General features: G+C 53.1%; 2 protein-coding genes across 4 annotated transcripts; both read left to right on the top strand.

The window, feature by feature from the left end:
- On the top strand, positions 1 to 25105 carry GJB4 (gap junction protein beta 4). Its single transcript, XM_025857169.2, has 3 exons — positions 1 to 225; positions 1549 to 2421; positions 24971 to 25105. Exons 2-3 carry the CDS (start codon positions 1635 to 1637, stop codon positions 24982 to 24984), a joined length of 801 nt encoding a protein of 266 aa, XP_025712954.2. The 5' UTR covers positions 1 to 225; positions 1549 to 1634; the 3' UTR covers positions 24985 to 25105.
- On the top strand, positions 21506 to 26653 carry GJB3 (gap junction protein beta 3). Of its 3 annotated transcripts, none has more exons than XM_025857168.2 (2): positions 21506 to 21796; positions 25125 to 26653. In XM_025857168.2, exon 2 carries the CDS (start codon positions 25159 to 25161, stop codon positions 25969 to 25971), a length of 813 nt encoding a protein of 270 aa, XP_025712953.1. In that variant the 5' UTR covers positions 21506 to 21796; positions 25125 to 25158; the 3' UTR covers positions 25972 to 26653. The 3 variants fall into 3 exon arrangements, with proteins under 3 accessions (XP_025712953.1, XP_073759052.1, XP_073759051.1); XM_073902951.1 differs by lacking the exon at positions 21506 to 21796 and adding an exon at positions 21996 to 22028; XM_073902950.1 differs by lacking the exon at positions 21506 to 21796 and adding an exon at positions 22035 to 22385.
- Positions 26654 to 27006: the final 353 nt, after the last annotated feature.

Raw genomic sequence — 27006 nt, 5'->3', positions numbered from 1 at the left:
CCCATCCAGGCTGGAGAGAAGGCGTGGGCCAGGGGAAAAGAGCCACAGGTGTTTGCTCTGAATCTGTGCCCGGGGAAGTTCACCCCCCTGCCCACCCGCTCACTCTCCCTTGGCTCATTGGCTCAGAAAGCTCCACCCAACAGAGGCGTGAGGAACAAAAGCTGCCTCCGGGAGGCCCCCGGGCAGACAGACCAGGGACCGGAGAGTCGGCTAGACCCAGGAAAGGTGAGGACCAAATTGGGCAGGAGACCGGGCTGGGAAGCAGGGACCAGATGGGCTGAGGATTCCTGAGAACTCGGGCTGCAGGCTGGGCTCCTGGGAGGAGCAGAGGGGACAGAGGTTCCCTGGAGAAACCTCAAGGAGGGAGAGGGATGTCCTGCCAGACCAAAGGGAGGACAGAGGACCAGAGAAGAGACAGGAAGAGGAGGGACCAGGAAGAAGGAGTTTCAGTTCAGCAATATCTACCATGTGTTCACCAGGCCAGGCCAGGTGCTGAGTGCTGGGGAAACGGATGGATGAGCTGTAGAGGCTGGCCCTCCAGGTGCTGACAGTCGCACAGGAGACAGGAAAAGAGACCATCTGAGTACCAGTGATCTATTCTGCAGAGGAGCGTACTCGGAAAATGTCCCAGGGTCACAAGCTCTGAAGATGCTGAGGTCTGAGTCAGGGACAGGGGAGGGGCCGGGGCCAGAGATGGAACCTGATGGCGCCCCAGATAAGGGGGTGTGGAGGACAGAGTACACAGGGCAGGGGCCTGACCGGGAATAATAGGAGAGCTGGCTAGCAGAGAAGGACAGTGTTCCTGAGAGCAAAAGCAAGTGTTGGGGGGAGGACCAAGCCAGAATCCTGCCTCTGTCCCTTCCCCAGTCCCTCCCTAAAGGTGAAATGGTTGGAATTCCAGAGGAACCCAGTGTGGTCAGGACGGTCGGCACCGGTGCGGGGGAGGGGTGGTCGATGGTGCCAAACCCCCACGGTTCCAAAGAGCCTGCTTAGTCTGGGAGGAAATGTCAGGGCTGGGGATGTCCTGGGCCTCTCCATGAGGACGGATATCACTCAGGGGTCTGCCAAGAGGCCGATAGGAACACGCCCAGCACAGGGTCTGGCTCCCGTTGGGTGCTCAGTAGAAGTCGGAGGACGATAAAGACACACCTCCCTCCCCTCCTGCAGCTAAAGGGAGGGCAAGTCATCCAGTCCACACCTTCTTGCTGTTTCTGTAGAAGTCGTGTGATCCGCAGGGCTCAAACTTGGGGTCAAAGAAGTTGGCGGGTGCGTTGGTGTGAGATGATTATTGTCCCATTTATCCATTGCTTCATAGAATAAAATCTTCCCTGATTTTGGAACTGGAAGGTGGGGGTTCAGCACCAGCTCTGCCACTTCCAGCTGGGGAGCCTTGGGTGGGTGCCTCCCTGGGCCTTAGCTTACTCCCCCGTGAAACTGGGTAACGGCCATGCCGACCCCACCAAGTCATTGCAAGTGAGGACGTGATGACAGAGTGTTGGTGAAAGGGTTTTGCCAATTGCACCTTTAATAAAGGGCACCCATTTCCAGGCTCTCCCGGCCTCGCAGCCCCCACGCCACGAGTGGGTGCTCACAAGTGCAGACGGTCCACGTGAGGAAGCCAGGACACTATCAGCATGAACTGGGCATCCCTGCAGGCCCTCCTGAGCGGCGTGAACAAGTACTCCACGGCGCTGGGCCGCATCTGGCTGTCGGTGGTGTTCATCTTCCGCGTGCTGGTGTACGTGGTGGCGGCCGAGGAGGTGTGGGATGATGAACAGAAGGACTTCATCTGCAACACCAAGCAGCCGGGCTGCCCCAACGTCTGCTACGACGAGTTCTTTCCCGTGTCCCACGTGCGCCTCTGGGCCCTGCAGCTCATCCTGGTCACCTGCCCCTCGCTGCTGGTGGTCATGCACGTGGCCTACCGCCAGGAGCGTGAGCGCAAGCACCGCATGAAGCACGGGCCCGACGCCCCGTCCCTGTACGACAACCCAAGCAAGAAGCGGGGCGGGCTCTGGTGGACATACCTGCTGAGTCTCATCTTCAAGGCTGCTGTCGACGCTGGCTTCCTCTACATCTTCCACCGCCTCTACCAGGATTATGACATGCCCCGAGTGGTGGCCTGCTCCGAGTCACCTTGCCCCCACACGGTAGACTGCTACATCTCTCGACCCACGGAGAAGAAGGTCTTCACCTACTTCATGGTGGCCACAGCTGTGATCTGCATCCTGCTCAACCTCAGTGAGGTCACCTACCTGGTGGGCAAGAGGTGCCTGGAGACCTTCAGTCCGAGGCGCAAGCGGTCTCGGCACCGGGACCACCTGCCCGACACGTGCCCCCCATATGTCCTCTCCCAGGGAGAGCACCCCCAAGATGGGAACTCTGTCTTAATGAAGGCTGGGTCGGCCACCGTGGATGCAGGTGGGTTTCCATAACCTGTGAGGTCGGTAGCAAGGACCACCAGGGCCGTGGTCTGTTCCCTAAGGCCACGGCAGGGTGGTGGCATCTTTTCTGCGGCAGGGCAGGTGAGGAAGACGGTTGCAGGGCTCGGGAAGCCCACCCAGGGGCCAGTGCTGGAGAGCAGTTTGGTCTCTGGGTCCTGAGCCTCAGGGGAGGGAGGTTGACGGCTGGTGGGAATTTTGTATATGGTAATGGCATATGTGAAAACCGTTAATAAATATGATTTTCCCAGTATGTTGTAGACCGGGTGGGGCGTGGTGGGTAGAAGTGTCAGGGGGGTTCACCATGGACCTCAGAAAGGAGGCCACAACCACTCAGTGAGCACCTGAGCCCCGGGACCTCAGATCCAAGCTCATCCATCACACACACCACACACCACACACTACACGCCACACACCACACGCCACACGTCACATAACATACGCCACACATACACACACACACACAGTGCACCCCCAGGACTTGGTGGGAATGCCAAGAGGCTGCTCCAGGGGTCTCTGGACTCTGCAAGCAGCTGGCCAAGGCAGAAGGAGTGAGACCCCAGGAGACCCCGGGCCCAGCGTGGCTCAGTTCTCAGAAGGAGTCCCTCAGGTGAATGCATGTAGTTCAGGAGACCTCCGCCTCCACCATGCCAGCCTCCCTCACCCTGTCCGGCCCAGGTCTCAGGGAGGCGAGTCTCCTCTGAGGGTGGGAGGAGAAGGCCTGGAGCGTGTGCACGGTGCTGAGAGCAAACCCAGGACGGGGAGTCTGCCAGGACGTCCAAGAGGGCTATCCCCACAGGCCAGGGACCTGCTGAGAGCATCCGAGCTAAAGGGTCCCTCAGAGAGCCTCACGTCTGAGGAATTCCCCTTCTCTTCCCCGGACACACATCCCCTCCCCCTCCCACCCCCTCCCCCACCACTCAGACCCAGACCACTCCCAGAACCGCACGCCCAGCCGGGACCTGCCCCTGAGTCCCCGAGCCTCCCACCATCTGCCCAGGGCCCAACCCTCCGGGAGGCCCCCAGGTCTCCTCCAGTCAGCAGCTCCCGAACAGACCGCACCCACCCTTCCTCACACATCACCCACCCACCCCACCCCAGGAATGGCGTGCCAGCCACCCAGCTGTCTGAGCCAGGAGCTGGCCTGACTTCCTCGTGCCCTCCCATCTTCCAGCCTCTCACGGTGCACAACCCAGTACAGTACCACAGTCGGCCAATTCCAACCCCAAACGTCCCGAGTCTGCCCTTCCTCTCCCACCGCTCTTCCAGCACAGGGACAGAGTGGTCTTTCTACACACGCACCTGACTGTGGCGTCCCTCCTGCTTCAAAAATTCTCCCGCTACCACCACTACTCCCCACTGCCCCTCCATCTGGTCCCTGCTGACCTCCCCGACGTCACCCCTGCTTCCTCCCTCCTTGTACCCACCAATAAAACCAAAGGCCTTATGGGTCCCCAACCAGACACATCACGCTGCGTCACAGCTCGGGCCTTCGGATATGGGTTCCTTCTGCCTAGAATGCCCTTCCTTCCTCCCCTGGGACCCCTCCTCAGACCCCAAGGTTCGAACCCTTAAGCCTAGCTTGTGCCTCTGCCATTCTCCCCATCAGTCCGTGAGCCCTTCATGAGCAGGACACTGACTCACCCAGGTCCCCAGCTACCTTTAATAAATGTTTGGTAAATGAGTAAATGGCCTATGAGCTGCTTGGGGGAAGGGACTTGTCTTGTTTACCTGAATCCTTCACCACACCTCGGCCAGGGATAAGCTGTCCTCCCATTTGTTTGTAAGTTGCATCGTTGTTGCTGTTTTAACTAAATCTAACCTAAACGTTTCATTGATAGTTGAGGAAACTGGCCTAGAGATGGGGTGAGTCTGCAGGGGGCTGTGTCTCCTGTGGCCCCTAGAGAGCCTCTGTGCCTCCCCCTCCCCCCAGCTATGGGATGAGATCGGGCATCACGCGCATCTTAGGTCAGGGCCCTAGAAGTGGGGCCAGTGGCCAGAATTCATGCTCACGCAGAGGAAGGAGCGAGGGAAGCAGGCTAGGGAGGAGGCCGAGCTGGGTATGGGCTCAGGGAAACTTAGCCTTGACCCCAGTGCGGCGAGGGGCCTTTGGACCGTACATCTCACCGCTGAGTTGTCCCCACTGGAGGAGAGGGCATCAGGCTTTGGAACTCTTGTATCAGTCAGTCATTGGCTTCAGGCCAGTCCGTGGGCAGGAAGGCTGGCAGGAAGGGGTAGGTGACTCCTATCCAATCAAGGTCAATTCTCCAGGGGCAGCTATAAGCCACGAGCACCCTGTATTCCATAGCAGCTAGGGAATGGGTGTCCCCCGGTAAAGGGGACATGGGCAGGGCACAAATACCATCCACTGAACTCCTGGTCCCAGGAAATAAGGGTGGCTCTACCTCCAATCCAGACCAGAGCTGTGACCACCCAATCCCAGAAAACAGGCTGGCGCTCTCAACCCATTCAGAACCAGATGGCCCCATACTACTCAAACCAACGTAGCTCCCATGTGCAGGCCAGCAGACCAGCCATAGCCCATTCCCTGTGGGAGTCCAGAGTCCCCATTCCAGTGTCCGCTGCAGGGCCAGCATAGGGTGAGGGCATCCGGGGACCTGACTACTCCTGTGGCAGCCCTCTTCGTGGGAGCTGTTCCCAGAGGTCCTAAGTCCCGAGCCAGTGAGCCAGACAGAGCCAGAACACCATCTGAGCAGCCCGAGGCCCCAGAGGAGCTGGAAGAATCCTCTGGGAAACACTTGAGCTGGGACACTTTTATCCTCAGCCCCACCCACACTCTCAAGACCCCCCCCACCCACCCTCACTACCACTCTCAGACTTTCCACCTCCCCCTTCTTGAAATCTCTTCGCTCAGCTGGGCCCCTGCCATCTCTCCCCTCCACCTTCGGCCCTGCCCCCCATTGCTGCCCCCTCATTGCTCTTCCGCTCATGAAAGACTTGAGGAGTCAGGGCCTTGGGTATTCTCTCACAGCCCAGGGCTGCGGGGACCATCTGGGCGTCACTCTGTCCTTTTCATTCCATGCCCTCTGTGTCTCTCATGACCTCCCCCTCTGCCCCATTTAGCTACGCACTCACAGGACCACACCTGGGACTTTGTCTTCACCCAGAGCTGCTCCGCGTTGAGAATCTCCCATTGGGTTCAAATCAACAAATATTTATTGTTCACTTTGATGTGACAGGCCCCATGCTAGGTCCCAAGGATTCATCTGGGAAGAATCAGATACGGTCCCCGATCTCATGGAGTTTACATGCCATGAAGAGGACAGCTCATGGCATGCTGGGGAGCACGAGGTAGTGAGGGGAGGGGGAAGGTGGGGCCAACATCCAGGAATGCAGGAAATGCTTCCTTGAGGCTTCTTTTTTTTTTTTTTTTAAGATTTTATTTATTCATTTGAGAGAGAGAGAGAGCCCACACTTGCAGGGTGGGGGAGGAAGTGCAGAGGGAGAGGGAGAAGCAGGCTCCCTGCCGAGCAGGGAGCCCAATGAGGGATTCCATCCCAGGACCCCGGGATCATGACCTGAACTGAAGGCAGACGCTTAACAGACTGAGCCACCCAGGCGCCCCTTCCCTGAGACTTCTTAAGGTGACACCTGGAGAAAGAAGAGAATTTTGCCAAGCAGAGCAGGAGGGGTTGCCAGGCGGAGGGTGAGCAAGCCTGATGACAAGGATGGGAAGTACGCCAGGAGGGCTGGAGCTTGGTGGGGGGGCTCATGGGAAGAGTCAGGCTGAAGTAGACAGGGGCTCCATCAATGCAGCACTTTCTTGGTAAAGCCCTGTTAATCATCTTGGACTTTATCCTCAGGACAACAAGAAGTCACTGGAGAGACTCAGCACAGAAGTGATGTGATCTAAGGCACAGTGCCTCTGGTTAATGTGCAGAGGGGCCAAGGCAGGGTCACCTATTTGGAAACTCACATAGCAGGCCAAGAGACAAACAACAATGGCATCAACAAGGGTGTGTGCAGTGGTGATGAAGAAGTAGCTGGATTTAAGAAAGACCTACGAGATAGAATCAGATCGATTTGGTGATTTGAGTAGGTGTGGGGACCAGGTGGAGAGGCACCAAAGTGACACCCAGGTTTCTGCTCTGGGTGGTGGTGCCATCTCCCCAGTGGAGGAGCAAGTTTGCGGGAGATCCGGATAACCTCAGTTACAGACACGTGAAGTCAGAGAAATAGATAAGATAGCCTGCTCATCCCCTCTCTTTGCGGGACCAGCTCAGCCCCTGGATCGCCTTCTCTCTTTCTCTCTCTCTCTCTCTCGAATACTGTACTTATTACCATTTCTGGTGACTTCACCTCTAACACCCACCTCTCCGTGCTTTGACTTCCTTGTTTCCATGGATCTTTATTCATCTGTGAAACCCACCCACATATGTGCTCACACCCCAGACCGGGTCAGTACCAAGGGCTCATCACCACCCACCTATCTGCTTCCTGCTCCAGCCCTTCCTCTGCCACATCCATGGGACCTCTCCCATGTCGCTGTCTATCACCCCCTCGGTGACCTCTGTCCCTCTTTCCCCAGCTTAGACTCCGAGGGCCCTTCGTAGATGTATCCGCTGCTGCCTGCCTTTGCCTGCTGCTATAGTTACTCAGCAGGCAAGACCCCAACCCCAGTACAACCCCACTCTCCATGTGGCACCTGTTCCAGAGCACCTGGAGAATAACACAACTGGACTGACTGGTTTCAATGGAAACTTCTGACCACAAACCTCAGGTGGGCACTCAGCCTCTCTAGCAAATTCTACATTTTCCTAAAACTCTAACCCTAGTCTCCGAGATGACTGTATCATACCTTCTCTTCTCTCCCCAAGGCTCCAGTCCCCGTTCCCCTAAACCTCCTCGGCTGACAGGCAGACATTAGGTTCCCATTCACCCTGCCTTCTCCCCTGGGACACAGATGAGCATCCCTGCTCCTGGTACACCCTCCACTTGGACACTGGAGCCCTCACCTCTCACCTACTCTGGACTGTGCTCCACACTTGTTGCCCCACAATTCTGTAAATATGCTAGAATGTCCTCTCTCTTTTTCAAATTCCCTCTTGACACCACATCCTTCTCCAGCTACCACCCCCTTTACAAAAAAACAAAATTCTCTAAAGGTTGTCTACACTTGTTGTCTCCACTCCCTTATTGCATTTACCCATTTTAGTCAGGACTATTCTTGTCAAGGTCACCAATGGCCAACAAGTTGCCAAATCCAGTGGTCAGTTCTTCATTCTCGTCTCCCTCCCTCAGCGACATTTGGCCATCGAGAGCTCCCTCCTTAAACACCATCTTCCGTGGCTTCCAGGCAGCACGCTCTCCTGGCTTCCCTCCCACCTTGCTGAGGGGTCCTCCTTGATCTCCACCGATGCCTCTTCTTCCTCTTGCTGATCTCTAAATGCAGGGTGCCCTCGGGCCCAGTTCTCTACCCTCCCTTCCCCTCTGTGATCTTGTCCAGTACCATCTATAAAGCCATCTATAAAGTGATGGCTCCCACATTTATACGTTCGGACCTAACCTCTCCCACGAGTGTTAGACTCATGCATCCAACTTCCTATTAGTCATCCGAAACAAAACTCCTAACCCCCTACCAGAGAACGGATTTACGCCCTCTCCCAGTCTTCCCACCTTGGAAGGTGATATCCCCCACCCACCCAGCTGCTCAGTTCAAAAATCTAGGTATTGCTTTCCTCATAAGCACATCCACACCACTAGTAAGTTATATTGGGTATAATTCCAAGTTCAAAGTTCATTCCCTTCCAATCATCTCCAAGTGCCTCGTCCCCCAGGCCAAGCCACCTCATTGAGCCCCAGGATAGCTGCAGCAGCTGGCTCCCTGCCTCCTCCCTTGCCCACGGCAGCCTGCAACATCTTCTGCCAAGATCAGTCAAGTCACTCCCTTGCTTAAAACCCTCCGGGTGGCTTCCCATAATGGCCATAAAAATGAAAAGAAACCAAACTCATTGCTGTGGCCTGCAAAGCCCTACATGGATAGGCCCTGGCCGCCTCTGCAAACCCCTCTTCTTTGGCTCTCCCCTCTGCACGCATGCACCCACACTGGCCTTCTCTCATCTCAGGGTCTTTGCACTGGCTTCTGTTGGCCACACTCTTCCCCCCGCCCCCAGGGCTTCACATGACTTGTCTCCTTGTCATTCACATCTCAACTCAGAAATCCCCTCCTCCAGGAGGCCACTTCTGACCAGCCCTCCCCAGATGAAGCACGTGCGCCACAGGCACTCTCTACCACGTGACCCCATTTTATCTTCTTTGTCGCATTTACTGGTACATGAAATGTTATTTGTTTACATGTCTGTTCTCAGTACCATCCCACTAGAATGGACTCCTGTCATGTCCATCCATTTATCCACCAGCACCTAGAACAGTGCTTGACACATAGTAGGCAGTCAATAAAAATACAGCCAGGTGGAGAGACCTAGTAGGCTGTTGGATGCCGGGAGTGGGGGGGTTGGGGGGGAGGGAAGGACTGGTCCAGAAATATTGACTTGGGAATTGTCAGCAAAATGCCTGAACACAGCATAAGATTTTGGTCCAAAATTATCGCTCAAGTAGGAAGGATCTGTCTTATACCCAAATCCTTACAAGTCTCCCATGTTGTGGAGCATGCTCTCAATTACTGCATTTTGAACAACAGAATGCTCTTTGGGGGAAACTCATTAGCCTGAAATAACCCCAATCAATGAAGTCCTGGATATTCGTGGCAGTCACTGGGTGGAATCAGAAAAAAATGGAGAGAAAGATATTTCACACAGATTCAATCATTACTCCTGGTGCTATGACTTTACAATAGCAAGTATTGTCTTTCCAGGCAAGCCCTTTATAAAAAAAAACAAAACAAAACAAAAAAAAAAAACACTTTAAGAACAGTAAAGGAAGTGGTTATGTTGTGGCGATGACAAATACACACCTACCAGATGGTTTTTTTTTAAGTTATGCAACCTAGTATTATGCAACCAGGCTTTAAGGCAGAGAATAAAGTTTTCCATTATCATTCACAGATTTAAAAAGCACTATGTCACAAATAACTTGGGCAAAAATAAAGTTTGTGCATTCTGTAAAAGGCTAGTGATAACAAACAAAAGGCAAAAATAAAGTTTGTGCATTCTGTAAAAGGTTAGTGATAACAAACAAAACTCTAATGATGTTAACCCAGGTGTTACGGAAAAATGTTCGAAGTTTAAATAAAATTGCTTCATAAACTGTTCAGGGGAGGAAAAAATAATAGGTTTACTACATTGTTCTACATAATATGTGATCTTAAAATAGGTAGCAAATTCTAGAGAGTATTATATCAAGTGAAAGAAGTCGGTCAGAGAAAGAGAAATACCATATGATTTCACTCGTAAGTGGAATTTAAGAAACAAAACAAACGAACATGGGGGTGGGGAAAGAGAGAGACAAAGCAAGAAACAGACTCTTAGCTGTAGAAAACAAACTGCTGGGGGCACCTGGGTGGCTCAGTCGATTAAGCGTCTGGCTTCAGCTCAGCTCATGATCCCGAGGTCCTGGGATGGAGCCCCACTTCTGGCTTCCGGCTCCCTCCTCAGCAAGGAGTCTGCTGCTTCTGCTCCCTCTGCCACTCCTCCTGCTTGTGCGCTCTCACTCTCTTCCAAATAAATAAATAAAATCTAAAAAGAAAAGAAAAAGAAAACAAACTGAAAGTTACCAGAGGGGAGGGGGGTGGGAGGTTGGGGCGAATAGGGGATGGGAATAGATGATCGGTAGATGATCGGTAGATGATCGGTAGATAGATGATGGATGATGGGGCTTAAGGAGTGCACTTGTTGAGATGAATACCAGGTATTGTATGTAAGTGTTGAATCACTAAAATCTACACCTGAAACTAAATTTACACTGTATGCCAACTAACTGGAATTTAAATGAAAACTTGGAAAGAAAAAAAATAGGTAGCAAACTAAGTTAATAGAGTAAATTATTATTTCAACCACACTGAAAGTTTATGTATTCAAATCAGCTCCCAAACTCTTGAGGGTCTCCTCACTGGGAGTATAGGGGGTTGCAGTTTATTTGGAGTCCTCTTGTATCTGGGCTTCTATGGTAGGTGGTAACTCAAGCCGTGGGGGTGGCTGATACTGTACAGAGTCTGTGGGGGTAGAGATGAGAAGATCCCCTAGGATGGAGGCTTAAAGGCCAAATAGAATGGGGGAAAGCCAGCAAAGGGGACTGCAGGGTAAACAGATATCATAGAAGCCAAGGGAATATGATGTCACAAAGAAGGAAGATGAAGTCACGGAAGCCAAGAGACAAATGTTCTAGAGAAGTTTCTAGAACTTCTAGAATTTTCTAGGAGAGGACTCTCTAGAGCAGGAGAAAGTGATCACCAGGGCCAAACGTTGCCATGGGGCAAATTAGATAAGGCCTGAAAAGTGTTGATTCCATTTACATGGATATCATTGGCACCCATGGGAGGAGCATCATCTGTAAAGAATGGGGTGCAGAAACCAGATCCCAGGGAAGTGGAGAAGGGAGAACAGCAAGGACCAAGTACACGGAAATAGCAAGTGTGGACAACTGGTTGGAAAATGGTGGCTGGGAGAAGAATAGAAAGTGAAAGGGTATTTTTGCCAAAGGATAGGAGCAGTCAAGAATTTATTTTTATAGTGAGAGAGACTTGAGAATATTTAGATAATGATGAAATGAATCCAGTAGAGGGGAAAGTAGGTCAAGGTCCCCCATAGAGCCAGAGGGAATGGGACGCAGAGCCCAGATGGAGGCTCAGACTTCAACAGGAAAAGGACAGGTCAGCCACGGTAACAAGAGGGAGGGAGGGTAGGGTGAGACAGGCAGGTCACCCCCCCTCTAACCACAGCCTCCCCCCGGCTGTCTCACCTAGCTTCCCCTCAGCATCTGTTCACGTTTGCTCAACAGACCCACAGGGGGACACATAGGCACCTCCAGACCTGACCCCCTGACTTTCTCCCCATTTCCCAGCCCTTCCTGCATTGCCTTCCTTCTGCATCCTGCCTAGGCCTGGGATCCGCCATCTCTCCCACCACCCTCATGTCACATGGGAGCTCTTAGACTAATGTCTCCGTCCTTCTAGACCGCAGTCTCTCTGAGGGCCAGAACGGTATCCAGCTGGTTTGCCAATGTACCCTCGGGCCCCGCACGGTGCCTGGTATACAGTAAAATGGTAATCAACATTTGCTGAGATAGTGACTGGAATGAACTGCTGTCCAACCAATACCCCCATCATCCCTCTGCCCTTCCTGCTTAGCCCGGATCAGTCCGGCTGTCCTTGCCGTGGCTACACCCTGTGCTGGGCTTTGCGCCAGTGAGCCCAGGAGCCAACCAGAGTGAGGTCACTGCAAATCCGCGTTCTCCAGCCCCACCTGACAGCCCTCCGTCTTCTCTGCTTCGGTTCTCTGCCACTGTTAATGGTGGTGTCTGGCCTTCTCAGGCTTCTCCACTCTCCTCGAAACTCCTAGCCAGTTCTATCTGATCTTCATCCCAGGTCTCAGAGAAAGCAAAAGCTTCCAAGAACGCTCTCCCACTGACTGACCCCAGACCTGCAGACCAACCCGCATCCACACCGGCCCTCCCTCCTTCCCTCAGCATGGTCAATGAGGTGAGCTCACTCCTGTTACTGCTTTAACCTCCCTTACCCCACCACACCCCAGGCTCAGGACCCCTGCTCTCCCACCTCTTCCTGCCCTCCTGCTTCTTCAACCTCTAGCTCTCTCCTGGCTCCCCAGCATTTCAGCAGACTCCTATCTCTCCCATCCAAAAGCCAAAACAAAACCCTTCCTCGACCCCATGTCTCCCACAACCACCTCCTTATCTCTCTCTTGACTTTCTCAACTGCACCTCCCAGAACAGGTCTGCACTCACCATCTGGACTTCCTCAGCTCCCACTCCCTCCCACCAGCTGTGATCTGGTCCCTGCTCCATCACCCCACCCAAGCAGCCCTGCCCTTACCGAGCACACGTGAGATTCCTTCACCACCAAGCCCAGTGGATGCTACCAGTCCCTGTGCCATGAGCCATTTCACAGGGTAAACCGCCTTCCCTCTGTACCTCATCCCATACCACAGATACCTTGTATGTGCTGCCCAGCCTGGCCCCAAGTGGAGGAGCTATAGGCAACTGTCGGTCATGCAACCGGCCCCTGGACCTCATGTGGATATGTGCTCCAGGTGGGGCCACTCGAGCTTCCTCCCCAGATTATTTGAATCCTTTCTAAGGGAAACTTGGGAAGGTGTGAGCTTCGAGCTGGTGACCCTGCGCAAAAGCCTGTCAGCATGTGGAGAGAGAAGCCAACAGTCAGAGAGGAGCAGAGGTGAGGCAAGCAGGAGAGACACACGGCCAGACCTGGCTCCAGCTGGTGCATCTGGGGCTCCTAGGCACCCCTGCCCTCCCCATGTTTCTACAAACCATCAATTCCCCTCTGTACCCAAACTCATTCAAATTGGATTTCTGTCATTTGCAATCAAGAGCACTGACTAATACGCCCAGGCTTCTTCTAGTTTTCCTGATGCTCCAGTCACGCCCCGTCAATGTCCTTCACTGCCCCCCACCCCTGGGGGGGGGTCCTCGGGGCTCTTCCCAGGGGCTCTTGCCATTGGGTCTGCTCTCCCGGTCTCCACTCCCTCCCTGGGTGAGCTCCTGGGCTCCCATGGCCTTCATTACCATCTGGTCACTGCTGATTCCCAAATCCCTATCTCCTCACGGATTATTTCCTTGTCTCCTATTTTCCCCTAAAATCCCTAATTTTCCTGAATATTTTTATGGTGATAAAATATACAGAACATGAAATTGCCATTTTAACTATTTTTAGGTGTACAATTCAGTAGTGTTAATTCCATTAACAATGTTGTACAACCAACACCACTATTTCCAGAACTTTCTCATTACCCCTAACAAAAACTCTGTACCCGCTAAATAATAACCCACACTCACGCCTCCACCCAGCCCTTGGTAGCCTCCAGTGACTTACTATCTCTCTGAATTTACCTATTCTAGGTATCCTAGAAATCATACAATATCTGTCCTTTTGTGTCTGGCTTATTTCCCTTGACATACTGTTTTCAAGATTCATCCACACTGTAGCATGTATCAGACTGGATTCCCTTGAATGGCTGAATAATACTCCATTGTATGGATATACCACATTTTGTTTATCCATGCTTCCTTTGATGGACATTGGGGTTGTTTCCAAACATTTGCTCTGGCTATTGTGAATGGTACTGCTATGAACATTCATGCTCTCTTCAGATCTTCTGGGTATAGACATAGGTGTGGACTTGCTGGCTCATGTGGTCATTCTCCATTTTTTTTGGAGGAACTGCCAAACTGTCTTCCATAGCAGCTTCCATTTTGCATGGGCACCAGCAACGTACAGGGTTCCCATTGTTCTTCTCTTTCCTGTCCCATGCACCCTGCTGCCCCTGAACATCCAGACATGTGTGTTCCACAGACAACCCAGCAGGGCATTTGAATGCAGAGGAAAACTTGGTTGTGTGAAAACAGCCAGCACTGAGCCACATCCCATCCCCGAGGCTCTGGGATGGGCTGTGTTGGGCATTAGGTGAAGCTCAGGGATGGAGTGTGGGATGGAGTGACACTGTCTGATGCACCCTTGCATCATAGAAAAGGGGCTTTTACAAGTCATGTCAGAGTGTTCTGATGGCCTTGTCAAAATGGCAGCACTGGAATCTCATTTACAAACACACATACCACTTAGCCAACTCCAGACACAATGACCCTATCATTTCCTTCTGCTTCTCCCAACCTGGTTCCCTTCTTGTGCTTCCCAGCTCAGCCAATGGCAAATCACCTACTCAGGTGCCTATGTCAGGACCTCCCCAAACAGCGAGTTCAGGAACCATGACCCTGCAGCCCAGAACCCATCTAGGCTCTACTCCCTGATGCCCAGTGCTCAGCACCTCTTTGACCCAGAATCAAGGCACCGGAAGCTCCCACAGTGCAGGTGGCAGGCTGATTTCAGGAATCTGGCACATGCCTCACCCCAGGCTGGCTTCCCCAGCTGCCCCGATGCCCACACCCTTGCAGCTCAAAGGGTAGCTCAAGCGAAGAGCCTCTTCCTATGGGAGAACAGAGGCTGGGTAAAGACAGACAGACCCAACCACGCAGACAGCCCACTTGTCCCTTGAGTACCAGACCAGGGATTTGGGCCTGGTGGCAGAAGGGAGGGGAGAGAGATGAGGCTCCGTGAGGGAAGGCTTCCTGGAGGAGGCAGATGGTCAGGGAGGGACTTCTAAAGGGTAGGTGGGTGGGATGCTAAGCTAGAAGGAACTGATCAAACAGCCACTCTGTGTCAACATGGGACGGGGGCTTATTCTGCGTGATGGGTTTATTCACTCATTTGGCAAATACTTTGTCTACAAAGTGCCAGGCACTGTTTTAGGTGCTGGGAACACAGCAGTGGACACAACAGACCCCCAAAAATGGCTGTCCTCACAGATTCTAGAGATGGGAGAGACAATTAATAAGAAGAAGCTGCAGGGCGCCTGGGTGGCTCAGTTGGTTAAGCGACTGCCTTCGGCTCAGGTCATGATCCTGGAGTCCCGGGATTGAGTCCCGCATCGGGCTCCCTGCTCGGCGGGGAGTCTGCTTCTCCCTCTGACCCTCCCCCCTCTCATGTGCTCTCTCTCTCTCTCTCTCTCATTCTCGCTCTCTCAAATAAATAAATAAAATCTTTAAAAAAAAAAAAAAAGAAGAAGCTGCAAAATATAGACTATAGTACATGATCATAGTTGCCAAGGAGAAAAATGAAGCAGGAGAGAGAGTGTGGGGAGGGAAATTTGTAGCAATTTTAATGAGGAGGCCAGGGAAGGTAAGGCAGCACACCGTGCAGAGACGGGGGGAGATGTGCCAGAGGAAAAGGTGCGCCCGCGAGCACGAAGCCTGGGGAAGAGCCCAGGCACGCCCATGGACGGCAAAGAAGCCACCGAGGCCAAGCAGCAAGAGAGCCAAGAGGCCAGAATGTTCAAGTGAGGCCCGAGAAGGACCAGCTGACACGGAGTCCTATAAGCCATTCCTATACCTCTAGCTGTCACTCTGAGTGATCCACAAACCAGGGGAGCCCTTTGGGGAAAAGAAGGGGGGGCATGATCCCCTGGATGGCTGCGTTCAGGACAGATGCACGAGAGCAAGGGATAAAGAGGGTGATCAGTTATAAGACGCCTGCAATAATGCAGGAAAGAAATTATCTGTGGCTTTGATGTTACCAGGATAACATCAAGAGAGTCAGCAAGAAGTGGCCAGATTTCAAAAACATTTTGAAAGTAGCACCAAAATGATTCGGTGGCAGTGAACATGGGGTAAAAACAAAAAAGAGAGTCAAAAATGACTCTTTTTTTTAAGGCTTTATTTATTTATTTATTTGAGAGAGAGAGAGAGAGAGACAAAGATAGCCACAGAGAGCATGAATGAGAAGAGCGAGCAGGAGCAGGGAGGAGGGGGAGAAGCAGACTCCCGCTGAGCAGGGAGCCCGATGCGGGGCTCGATGCGGGGCTCGATCCCGGGACCCTGGGACCATGACCTGAGCCGAAGGCAGACGCTTAACTGACTGAGCCACCCAGGCGCCCCTCAACAATGACTCTTGTGTTTGGGGCCTTAACGAGTAGATGAGTACAATTGCTATTTACTGATCTGGATGAGTAAAGGACGGAGAAGGATGGAGAGGGACATATGTAGGGAGCAGGGTGTCAGATAAAATCAGGACTCCTAACTCAATTTTAATTTCAAATAAAGAATAAGTAAGTTTTTTTTAGCATAAGTTAGTCCCATGTACTATCTGAAATTTAAATTTAACCAAGCATGTGCTTTGGGATTTGGTTTTGTTTTGTTTTGTTTTGTTTTGTTTTGGGGGTTTTTTGTTTGCTTGCTTGCTTTGGTTCTAAAGCTGACAATCCCAATAAGGAAGGAGTTTAATGGGGGACCTGGTGAGTTAGTGATACCTACGGGGTGCCCATAGGTGAAGTGGAGTAGAAGCTGAGCCCGTGAGCCCAGAGTTCGGCGGGGATAGCCTGGCCGCAGATCAGCATTTAGGCGTTGTCAGCCTAATTCTAATATTTTAAATCCTGAGACTGGATGACATTGCCAAGAGAATGAGTGGGGACAGAGAAGACACAGAGCCGAGGACTGAGCCCCGGGGCACCCCAATACTTCAAAGTCAGGGGGATCTGGAGGACCCAGCGAAGGAAACAGAGAAAGGAAAACCAGAAAGGAAGAAGTCAGGAGAGTGTGAAGTCCGGGCAACCAAATGCTGCCGGGAGTGCAGAGACCTAGCTGTGGGCGCCCCAGCAAGAGCGTCTAGGCGGAACGCGCTGAGCAGGGGCCCGAGGAGAGTGAGCTCAAGGGGGGTTCAGGGAACAGCTGGAGATACGGCATCAAGACAACTCTTCGGAGTCTGACTACAAAGGACTGGAAAGAGATGAGGCAGATGCTGGAGAAGTGGGGGGAGGGAGGCTTGTTTGCTCTTGAAGACAGGGAAATACCAGCACATTTACTGTAAAGGGAAAGATCCAGTAAAGAGCAGAAAGGAGAAGGTGGAGAAGAAAGAGAGGGGGCGTGAGGTCCAGGGTGGGTGAGAAGGGGTGGGATTCAGGGCACAGGTAGAATGCTTGAAGCCTAACAGCAACTCAGAAAAGCCATGTGTTACCTCCACTAGAGGATGTGTGGGCAGAAGTTCCAAGTAACTCTCGGCATCTTGGAAGGAAAGCAACATTCTAGCCTGGATCCTGGGATATCTCTTCTTTCCTACCCACAGCCCCGGACATGCTGGAGCCTGACTGGAAAGCCCCATCCGTCCACCTGACCTGCTTCCCAGTGGGTTCTGCCTACCCCACTCTGCTCAAGGGAGGAGAGGCCCTTGAGGCCCAGGGAGGGCCTGAGCCCCTACTGCACATAGACAGACACAAGGAGAACCCCAGCCAGAGAGGGAAACCCCTGCCTGAGGCCTGGGCAGAGTTTCAGACACAGGGAGCTACCTGGGAATAAGACCAGCCTGTGCCAAGGCTTGGGCCGGAAGAAGCACAGGGCCAGGCTTGGGGCCTGCCACCCCCAGAGAACAGGTGTAGGCCCTGAAGGGGGTGTGGGTGGCCCGGGCAGCTTCCAAGCCCTGGCACGACACAGCCTTGCCCCGAGGCGAGGGGATGGCCTACATGGCCTCCCACACATTCCCTTGCTCAGGGAGCAGGACTTGGAAGTGGGACAGCCACTTCACAGCCCCTTTCTGAATGGAGTCTCTTCCAGATCCCTCCCGAAAAAGCGAAGGCCAGTTGATGGAGGCACTGCCTGATGTCAGGAACAAGAGACAAGGCAAGGGCAGAACAACAGGACCTAGGCCATAAAGTCACCCGGTCAGCAGAGCTGAATAACCCAACCACACACAGAGACACCACCTCATACACAACCGCACATGCACACAGCCTCACAAAACCCTACCAGCCACCTCTGCAACATCATATCCATTCACAACCACATGCACCAAACATACCTACCTACTCCCCACTCTACCCCGCTTACACCCAACAAGCCAACTGCACACACCAAACAGACAGTTCTCATGCATAACTTTATGTGCACCCAAGATTAACTCTGCAAACAAGCACTGAGTGTCTGAGGCCTGGAGCTGCTGCAGGAGTGTCCCCAGCAAGCTCGCTGCACCCTTAGAGAGAACTTCAGGGAATGTTCTGAGCACGACAGCTGAGGAAGTGGGTGAGGTGGCTTCAGACGGGGTGCCTAGGGAATACCAGGTGAAGAGCAGTCCAGGCAGAGGGAAAAGCAATTGTAAAGGCCAGGAGGCTGGACTGGACGTGGCGTGTTTGTGGAATAGAATGAAAGCCAGTGTGATTGGAGAATAATGACCAAGGGGACGTGTGATAGGAGGCAAAGCAGGAGCAGGTAGTTTGGAGCTTTGTAGGCCAAAGTCAGGAGAGTGGGTGTTAGTATAAAAGTAATGGTAAGTCACTGCAAGGATTTAATAAGGGAGTGAAAATGATCTGATTTATATCATTAAAGTACTACTTTAGCTAAGAGAAACCATGGGAGGAAAACTTTTTCAGCTCTCAGAGTGGGGAAGGCATTTCTAATTAGGATCAAACCCAGAAGCCATAAAAGATAAGATTGATACATGTGACTACATCAAAAATGTTTTAATTCTGCACCGCCAAAACTCCATATACAAAGTCAAAATACAAGTGTGAAACTGGGAGAGAGAGATTTTTTTTCTTTGTATCATAGACAGAGGGCTTCTTTCTTGAATATATAAAGAGCTCCCAAGAAATCAATAACTTAAAAGGTAACCATCTGGTAGAAAAATGGGCAAAAGCAAAGGACAGTTGACAGAAAGACAAACGAAATGGATGTTGAGTTCATCAAAAGATGCTCATCCTCACTCATAATAAGAGAAATGCAAAACAGAAGTATAATGAGATACCACCGGCAAAGGTAACACAGGTGGACAACATGCCACACATTGGCAAGGAGACAGGGAAACAGGCTCTCATGTCTGGTGGTAGCATAAACATCTTTGGAGAAGATTTGGCATTATCTGTCAAAATTGCAAATGAGCCTACAACTTTAACCCAAAAATTCCACTTCTAGGAATATATCCTATAGACTTAATTTTAAGATGCGTTAAATGATGTTTGTCCAAGGATATTTATTGCAGCGGTGTTTTAAAAAAGAAAGAAGGAAATATACAATTAAAGCTGCCTTAATTTTCATCCATATGGGACTGATTAAATATATTATAGTATAGATACTATTTAGCTGTTTGTTTGTTTCTCTTTAAAGAGACAGCTCTACATCTACTGATGGGGGAAATGGAATACTAGGCAGTTGTTTTATGAAAAAAAATGAGGTAGTTCTATGTCTATCAATAGAGGAAAAATATCCTATATTTTGTTAAATAAAAATAGCAAAGGGGGCGCCTGGGTGGCTCCGTCGGTGAAGCGTCCAACTCTTGGTTTCAGCTCAGGTCATGATCTCGGGGTCACAAGATCGGACCCTGCATAGGGCTCCATGCTCCGTGTGGAATCTTCTAGGGATTCTCTCCCTCTCCCTCTGCCCCTCCCCCCCAAATAAATAGATAAATCAAAGCTCTTTAAAAAATAGCAAAGAGCAGAACCGTGCGCATAGCATATCTCCCTCGGGTAAAGGTCAAAAGAAGAGTTTCTATACAGTCAAAGATGGATAGTTGACCTCAGGAAGGAAAAACAAGTAACTGGAAACCTGGTGGTCAGATGGGCAGCCCTGGTCACGCAGTCTGGTGTTCGGGGAGAAGTCAGGAGTAGCACTAGAAATGTGGGACTCGTCAGTGGTGGAGAGTATGGAAAGCCCCCAGACTGGATGAGTTCACGCAGGAGAAAAGAGGCTAAGTCCTGGGACATGCCCACTCCGGACACTAGCGTGTGAGGCCTCCAAGGCGCAAGGAAACTGGTGTCAAGGAAGCTAAAGGAAGAAAGTGTTTTGAGAAGGAAGCCGTGGTCAGCGGTGTCAGGTGCTTTTGTAGACCCAGGAGGGTGGGGACAGAGACATGACTGTTGGATTTAGCATCATGGAGATCCATGGTGACCTTGATAGGTCCGCCTTTAGGACATGCTATAGGGATGGAAACATTGTTCAAAATAAGAAAGTGGGGAGCGGGTTTGCTCTGAAATGCTGGAGAGCAACAGGTGGTAGGGGGCAGATGGCAGAGTCCTGGACCCTCACAGGACACTGTCAAACTCACACATCCCCCTGCACTGACCCATACACAGAAGCACCCGGACCACCCCAGCACTGAGCCTCAGCAACGATTTTCAGGGGCCAGGACCCAATGAGTAAAAGATGGTGTCTGCCCTGTGGCTTTGCAACTATCCAGAAACCACATGGCTGAGACCTCCAGAGCTGGCTCTGCTCCTATCATCTGTATGCTCCTGGGCTAGTCACCGAACTTCTCTGTACCTCGGTTATCTCATTCTTAAAATCAGGAAGGATCATGCTTTCCTCATCCGCGGCTCTGAGGATGAAATCGTCTTCCAGCCATGCCTGGAGCAAAGATGTCTCTGAGCATCCAATGCAGGGTTAGCTGTCTATCAAAATGAGTAGTGGGGCGCCTGGTGGCTCAGTTGGTTAAGCGACTGCCTTCGGCTCAGGTCATGATCCTGGAGTCCCGGGATCGAGTCCCACGTCGGGCTCCCTGCTCAGCAGGGAGTCTGCTTCTCCCTCGGACCCTCTTCCCTCTCGTGCTCTCTATCTCTCAAATAAATAAATAAAAAATCTTAAAAAAAAAAAATGAGTAGGAGGTAGGGTGATCATGTTACTGATCTTCCCAGGTTTGGGGGCACTTTTGAGAGTAAGGTGGTGATGTTAATTACATTGGGGCCACAGGTGTGAACCGGAACAGTCCTGGGAAAATGCCATGTATAGTCACCCCTGTGTTAGTAATATCAGTTCTTTGGAGACAGTGAGGGCTCAGGCCCTGGGGTGACTAAGATCCCAGGACTCCCAGGGAGGCCAGAAACGCTGGGGGTTCTCCAAGGAGGCTGGGAAGGCTCCTTGTCATAGCACACTAATAACCATGACAAAGCGTCCTTGTGCCCAGAGCCCAGCCCCCTGCAGCCCAGCTGCAGGCCCTCCTCTTTCCGCAGAGCGTCTAGGGCCAGGGATCTCTGCCCCCAACACCCCCACCCCCACAGGATCAGCCCCTGGGCATAACTCAGGCAACAACCTCTCCCTACCAGCCCTCACCCCTAGACAAATGACCCCCCATCTCCCTTCCAGGCTCCGGATTCGCCGTGCCCCTTCCCTTGTGGACGCAGAGTCTGCGCCCCACTTGGTTCTCCAAAGGGCACGTGCTTCCTCGGAGGACGCAGCGCCCGAGCCGGGCGCTGCAGTGGAGGGCCGTTGTGCCGGGAGGGCCGACCCCCACAGTGCCCCCCCCCCCCCCGCCTCCAGCCGGGTCCAGGCCCGGGCGCCGGGCGGGGACAGTGATGCGCAGGGCGCGGGTACGGTAGCCGTGGTAACGCGTGTGGGCGAGTCAGGATTGCAGGCCGTCCCGGGCCACGGCACTTCACAGTTTAGAGCGCCTCCCGCCCCTGATCTCATTGGAGCCTTGGCCATAACCCTGCCCATGGCCACCGATGCCCCCATTTCCCACATGAAGAAACCGGGGCTCGGAGCAGCGACGGGGCCCTCGGAAGGCCGCCCCGGCAGCGGGTGGCGGCGGCACTAGACGCGGACCCCCCGCGGTCTGACGGGCTCCCAGGCTCCTCCCGGACCTTCCCCTCTCCGCACCGCCCCGGGCTGCGCCCGCCTCCCCGCCGCCGCGCGGGGCTCCCGGACGCGGGCTCCCAGTGAGTGCGGGGCGGGGGCCCCGGGACCCGAGCGCTCCCGGGCGGGGTTGGGAGGGTGCAGGGGTCTCCCCTAGCACCCCCACTGCCTTCTCGCCGCTCGATTCTGGGCGGGGTGGGGGCTCCAGGGGCTGGAAGGCTCCGGGACACCCTGCCCTCCCACGTCCGCAGGCTCGAAAGCTGCCGGGGATGGAGGGGAAACTGGGGAAGGGGGTGCGGCGGGTGGAGGAGGAAGGTAAGTTGAGGGGGATGGTCGCGGCGGGGGCATTGTGGAGTGTGGCGGCAGCTCGGCCAGACTTGGTCCCCGGGCTAGGAAAAAGCGGATGGCTGGGAGGTGGTGTTGGGCGCCAGCCGGGGGTGATCAGACTGGCTCCACCAGTCCCGGTTCTGGGCTTGGAGGGAAATTCTTTGCAGGTGAGTCGAGTCCCAGGGGTGTGTCAGGCGGGACTGGACAGACAGGACCGGAAGGTGGAACGTGAGGACCCAGAAGGGGGCTGCACCCTGATGGGTGTCCGGTGACAGGGCCCCTCTTCTCTGAGGGCTGGCAGTCGGGGCTCCAACCACCACTTGAGTTTTTTTGAACTCCCACCAGGTGAGTGGCGGCTGGCAAAGGAATGGTCTTGTGATTCTTACAACAGCTCAAGAAAGTAGGAAATCTTTCCCTTCAGAGAGAAGGAATGGAGGTTCAAACTATCAAGGGATTCTTGGAAGTGACCGGGCTAGTAAGTGGCAGGGCTGAGGCCTCGGTGCTCAATGCACATTCCACTGACCCTCCCCAAAGGCCAGGTCTCATAGGGGCAAGTGGGGGAGAAGAGGAGGGTCTCCTGGGATGAGGTCTTCAGTCACACCGTCCTGTTGGAGATTCCCAGAGAAGAGGCATCAGGAGAGCCAAGGTGTTGAGAAGCAACTGTGCCTTCTCCTTTGGGGCCGGGGCGGGGGGGGGGGGGGGGGGGGGGGGGGGAGTCCTTCCCGCGACCTATCTTGTCCAGGTCGTTCCTGGGGGTCCCTGCCTACACTTCACAGCCCTTCCCTCCAAGCTGCCTCTCTGAGAAGTCAGCATGCATTTGTTTATTCACCCAGCCTTTATTGAGTATCTCCAGTGTGCCAAGCACTAGGCATAAGCTTGGCAATAAGCAAGACAGAGCTGACATTCTAGTAAGGGAGACAGATGATAAATAAGAACAAAAAAAAAATAACATATTTTACTTTGAAATGGTGATTAAATTCAAGGAAGAAAATAAAGGGGATAGGAGTGGAGTGACCTGGAAGGCAGGGGCTCCTAGATCCAGAGTAATCTGTGGAGGCCACTAAGATGATGTTTGAGCAGAGACCTCAGTGATGAGAGAGACCCAGCCATACAGGGTTCTGGAGGAAGAGCATTCCAGGCAGCAGGAATAATTGCAGAACCCCCAAATCTCCCAGTGTGGCCACAGCAGAGAGAATCGGGGTGAGAAAATACGAGAGGAGGGCAAGAATGTAGAATCTGGGGTTTAATTCTAAGCGTAACGTAAAGCTAGTAGAAAGTTTTAAACAAATGAGTGACATGATCCAATTTCATGGACTCTAAGGGCCCAGGACCGGATGATGAAAGGCCAGTGAGGAGGCTGTGGCAATAATACCCGCAAGAGTGATGGGGGCTTGAAGGAGGGCGGTAGCAGTGGAGGGTGAGAAGCAGTCATGCAGGGTTTGGACCCACAGGCACTATGCTTGCTCAGAGTCACAAACCCAGCTCCAAGAGCGCCCACATGTGCACACAGGCCCACACACGCACATGGGGAGACACGTGTTCCCACACCCATGGCACTAGACACTAGATATACTCATGCAGACCCACCCGTCCACACCCTCTGAGTCATTCCAGCACTGGGAGAAAAATGTGTCATTCGGGGGCCTGAATACAGTATGTCTCCCTACCGTAAAGCCCTGGCATCCGGCATGCCTGGGGGAGCTGGCGCTCCCCCCAGCTCTGGCACGGGGAGGGGAGGTTGTCTCTAGAGTTTCCCTGGATCTGGTGTGCCAGGAGCCAGACCATTATTACATCCCCCATTCACCCCCAACCTGAGCTGGTCTCCCAACTTCACCACCTACTGACTGTGAGACCCTGGGGGAGGTTATTTCTTCTCTCCAAGCCTGTTTCCTCTCTGTAGAATGGGGCTTATCGGGGAGGAAGAATTTCCTTCGCCCTCCAAACTCCTTCTCGCTGGACTACGAATGAAATTGACATGAGACAAAGTAACAGGAGAAAATCTAGTTTAATTTCATATGTATGGGGAATCCACACGGATAGGAAATTCCAAAGACAGGCAAAATGAGGTATATATGTCATCCTGAACTAAAGAGAAGGGAATAGGGGTCAGGGACTTCAAAGGGAAGGAATACAATTCACAGAAGATGAAAATGAATAAATATTTGGGAAACAAATGTTTGCCAGGCCACTCAGAAACCATGGGATGTAGAGGATTTTGATCAAATAAGCCTTGCTAGGTTCCCCCCTGTCTACCATACCTAGTTCATATAAAAATGTAGTTATCTGTGGTGATAACTTATCTTCCTGGAGCTGGTCCTCTATATGAATTCTTTTAGGCAGTTGAAAGAGAGGTAAAGAGCTTTTCCTGAATCTGATGGGTTTTGATTGCTTTTAACTCAAAGCAATCTACATGCCAAAGTGGCCTATTTTGGGGTGGCCTGCCCTTGGCCCCTACAGGCCCATAGCCCCGCCCTCACAAGACAGTAGCAAGGCATGGATGAAGTAAGTTGCAAGAACCTGGCCTGGGACAGGCATCCAGCAGGGAAGGGGAGAGGAGGTGGTGGATAGCATAGCCTGGCACCAACAGCCCAACCTAGAATCCAACTGTAGTTTTAAATGGGTGACTTGCCCTCTCTAGATTTCACAATGAGTGGCCAGCATTTATTGAGCACTTACTCTGTGCTAAGTGCTTTACAACTGTTCTCTTCATCTGTAAATGAGGAGCATAATACTATCTACCTCGTGGGGTCATTGTAAGGACTAAAGGAGATAATGTTGCACCAAACGTTTAGCTTGGTGGCTGGCTCACAGTAAATGCTGCATAAATGGCCATTGTTTATCAGCGTGCACATCCCCTTCCTTCCCCGCATACAAGCTCTGTGACTTTTGGCAGGTTACTTAACCTCTCTATGCCCGTATCCTACCTGCAGCTCGGGAAGAGTAACAGTGCTCATCTCAAAGGGTCATTGGATGATCGCATGAATCCATCCGCATAAAGAACTCAGAACAGCACCTGGCACGTAGGCAATGCTCAACAAATGTCACCTGGTCGTGAACATACAGCTTCTCCTTTTATTCTGTCAGGCAGGCACGGCCCCCAGCACCCCCGCCGGGCACCATGGACTGGAAGACGCTCCAGGCCCTCCTGAGCGGCGTGAACAAGTACTCCACGGCGTTCGGGCGCATCTGGCTGTCGGTGGTGTTTGTCTTCCGCGTGCTGGTGTACGTGGTGGCCGCAGAGCGCGTGTGGGGGGACGAGCAGAAGGACTTTGACTGCAACACCAAGCAGCCGGGCTGCACCAATGTCTGCTACGACAACTTCTTCCCCATTTCCAACATCCGCCTCTGGGCCCTGCAGCTCATCTTCGTCACGTGCCCCTCCCTGCTGGTCATCCTGCACGTGGCCTACCGCGAGGAGCGCGAGCGCCGCCACCGCCAGAAGCACGGGGACCAGTGCGCCAAGCTGTACGCCAACGCGGGCAAGAAGCATGGCGGCCTGTGGTGGACCTACTTGTTCAGCCTCATCTTCAAGCTCGTCATCGAGTTCCTCTTCCTCTACGTGCTGCACACTCTCTGGCACGGCTTTGGCATGCCGCGCCTGGTGCAGTGTGCCAACGTGGCGCCCTGCCCCAATGTCGTGGACTGCTACATCGCCCGGCCCACCGAGAAGAAGGTCTTCACCTACTTCATGGTGGGGGCCTCTGCGGTCTGCATCGTGCTCACCATCTGCGAGATCTGCTACCTCATCTTCCACAGGGTCCTACGGGGCATAACCAAGAACAAGTCCCCCAAAAACCGCAGCCTCCCATCCTCCACCAGCCGGGCCTCCACCTGCCGCTGCCACCACAAGCTGGTGGAGGCCGGGGAGCTGGGCTCCGACTCCGGTGACGACAAGAGGCACGCGTCAGCACCCACCATGACCCCTATCTGACCACAGGCTGGGGAGAGGCCCTGGGTGCCCCCCCCCCCGCCCCGTTGAATTCCCTAATCTATCCAATTTCATTTCTGGCAGACTTCCTGAGCACTGGGCACTGCGCTGTCTGCCTGGGTGTAAGTCTCCTACCCCAGAGCCGGCCAGCCCTGGGTGGGGACGGACACTGAAACAAGCAAATTAGCTACTGCATGCAAAGGGACACTGAGGGGACTTGCACCTAACCCAGGAGGGGGTGCCCAGGAGAGGCTTTGCTGAGGAAGTAATGTTTGAGAGAGGTGGGAAGCGCTTCCCAGCGGAGACAACAGCAGGTGCAGAGGCCTGGAGGCCACAAAGCGGGAGATACTTGCCCTGGTTGGAGGCACCAGATCAAAGGGAATCTCCATTTCCTTGGAGACTTCTGGGGAGGGAAGGAAATAGTCGCTAAGCAGTGGGAGGTCTGAGGCCTGAGAGTGAGCCTGTGACGAGGAGCAGGAGGAGGCGACTCGAGCCCCTGCCTGAGATATGCAAGGACCCTCCCAGTCCCCACTGCCTTCAGGGGAAGCCCCCCTCTGCCCAGTCCTCCTCCCCCCAGGTTCAGACAGCTTTGCTCCCATCTTCTCCCCATAAATGTGCTCAGCCTGGTGCCAGCCTCCCAGACCATGCTCCCAGAGACTCGAGGTAGATGTTCCTTGAAATCAATAAAGGCTCTGTTTTATACAGGTTGGCTCCGTCCTCTGTTCTCCACTCCCACCCACGAGACCTGAGGGCAGGGAAGGTAGCCCTCAGGAGGGGAGAGAGCTATATGTCTGTGGGTGAGGCTAGGATGGGGCTGTGGCCAAGGCTGGAGCAGAAGCTGGGCTGGGGCGGGGGTTGACCCACGTGGGGATGTGGGACGGAACCTCCCAATATATATGTTGTGATTATAGGTATGGTCACAAGAGGGCGCTGTGCTCCCTCTGCAACTGAGCTTCTAGCATTTATAGTAAGACCCTGCCCTGAGCACGCGCAGGATCAACTGTCCTCTCTGTAGACAAGTCACACCCCCTCCACCTT

The sequence above is a fragment of the Callorhinus ursinus genome, unplaced genomic scaffold, assembly GCF_003265705.2.
Source record: "Callorhinus ursinus isolate GAN/ISIS: 27379988/994484 unplaced genomic scaffold, GSC_fseal_2.0 scaffold18, whole genome shotgun sequence".
Classification (NCBI taxonomy): domain Eukaryota; kingdom Metazoa; phylum Chordata; class Mammalia; order Carnivora; family Otariidae; genus Callorhinus; species Callorhinus ursinus.
The sequence above is the reverse complement of the archived record's forward strand: the minus strand, read 5'-3'. Positions and strand labels throughout refer to the sequence as shown.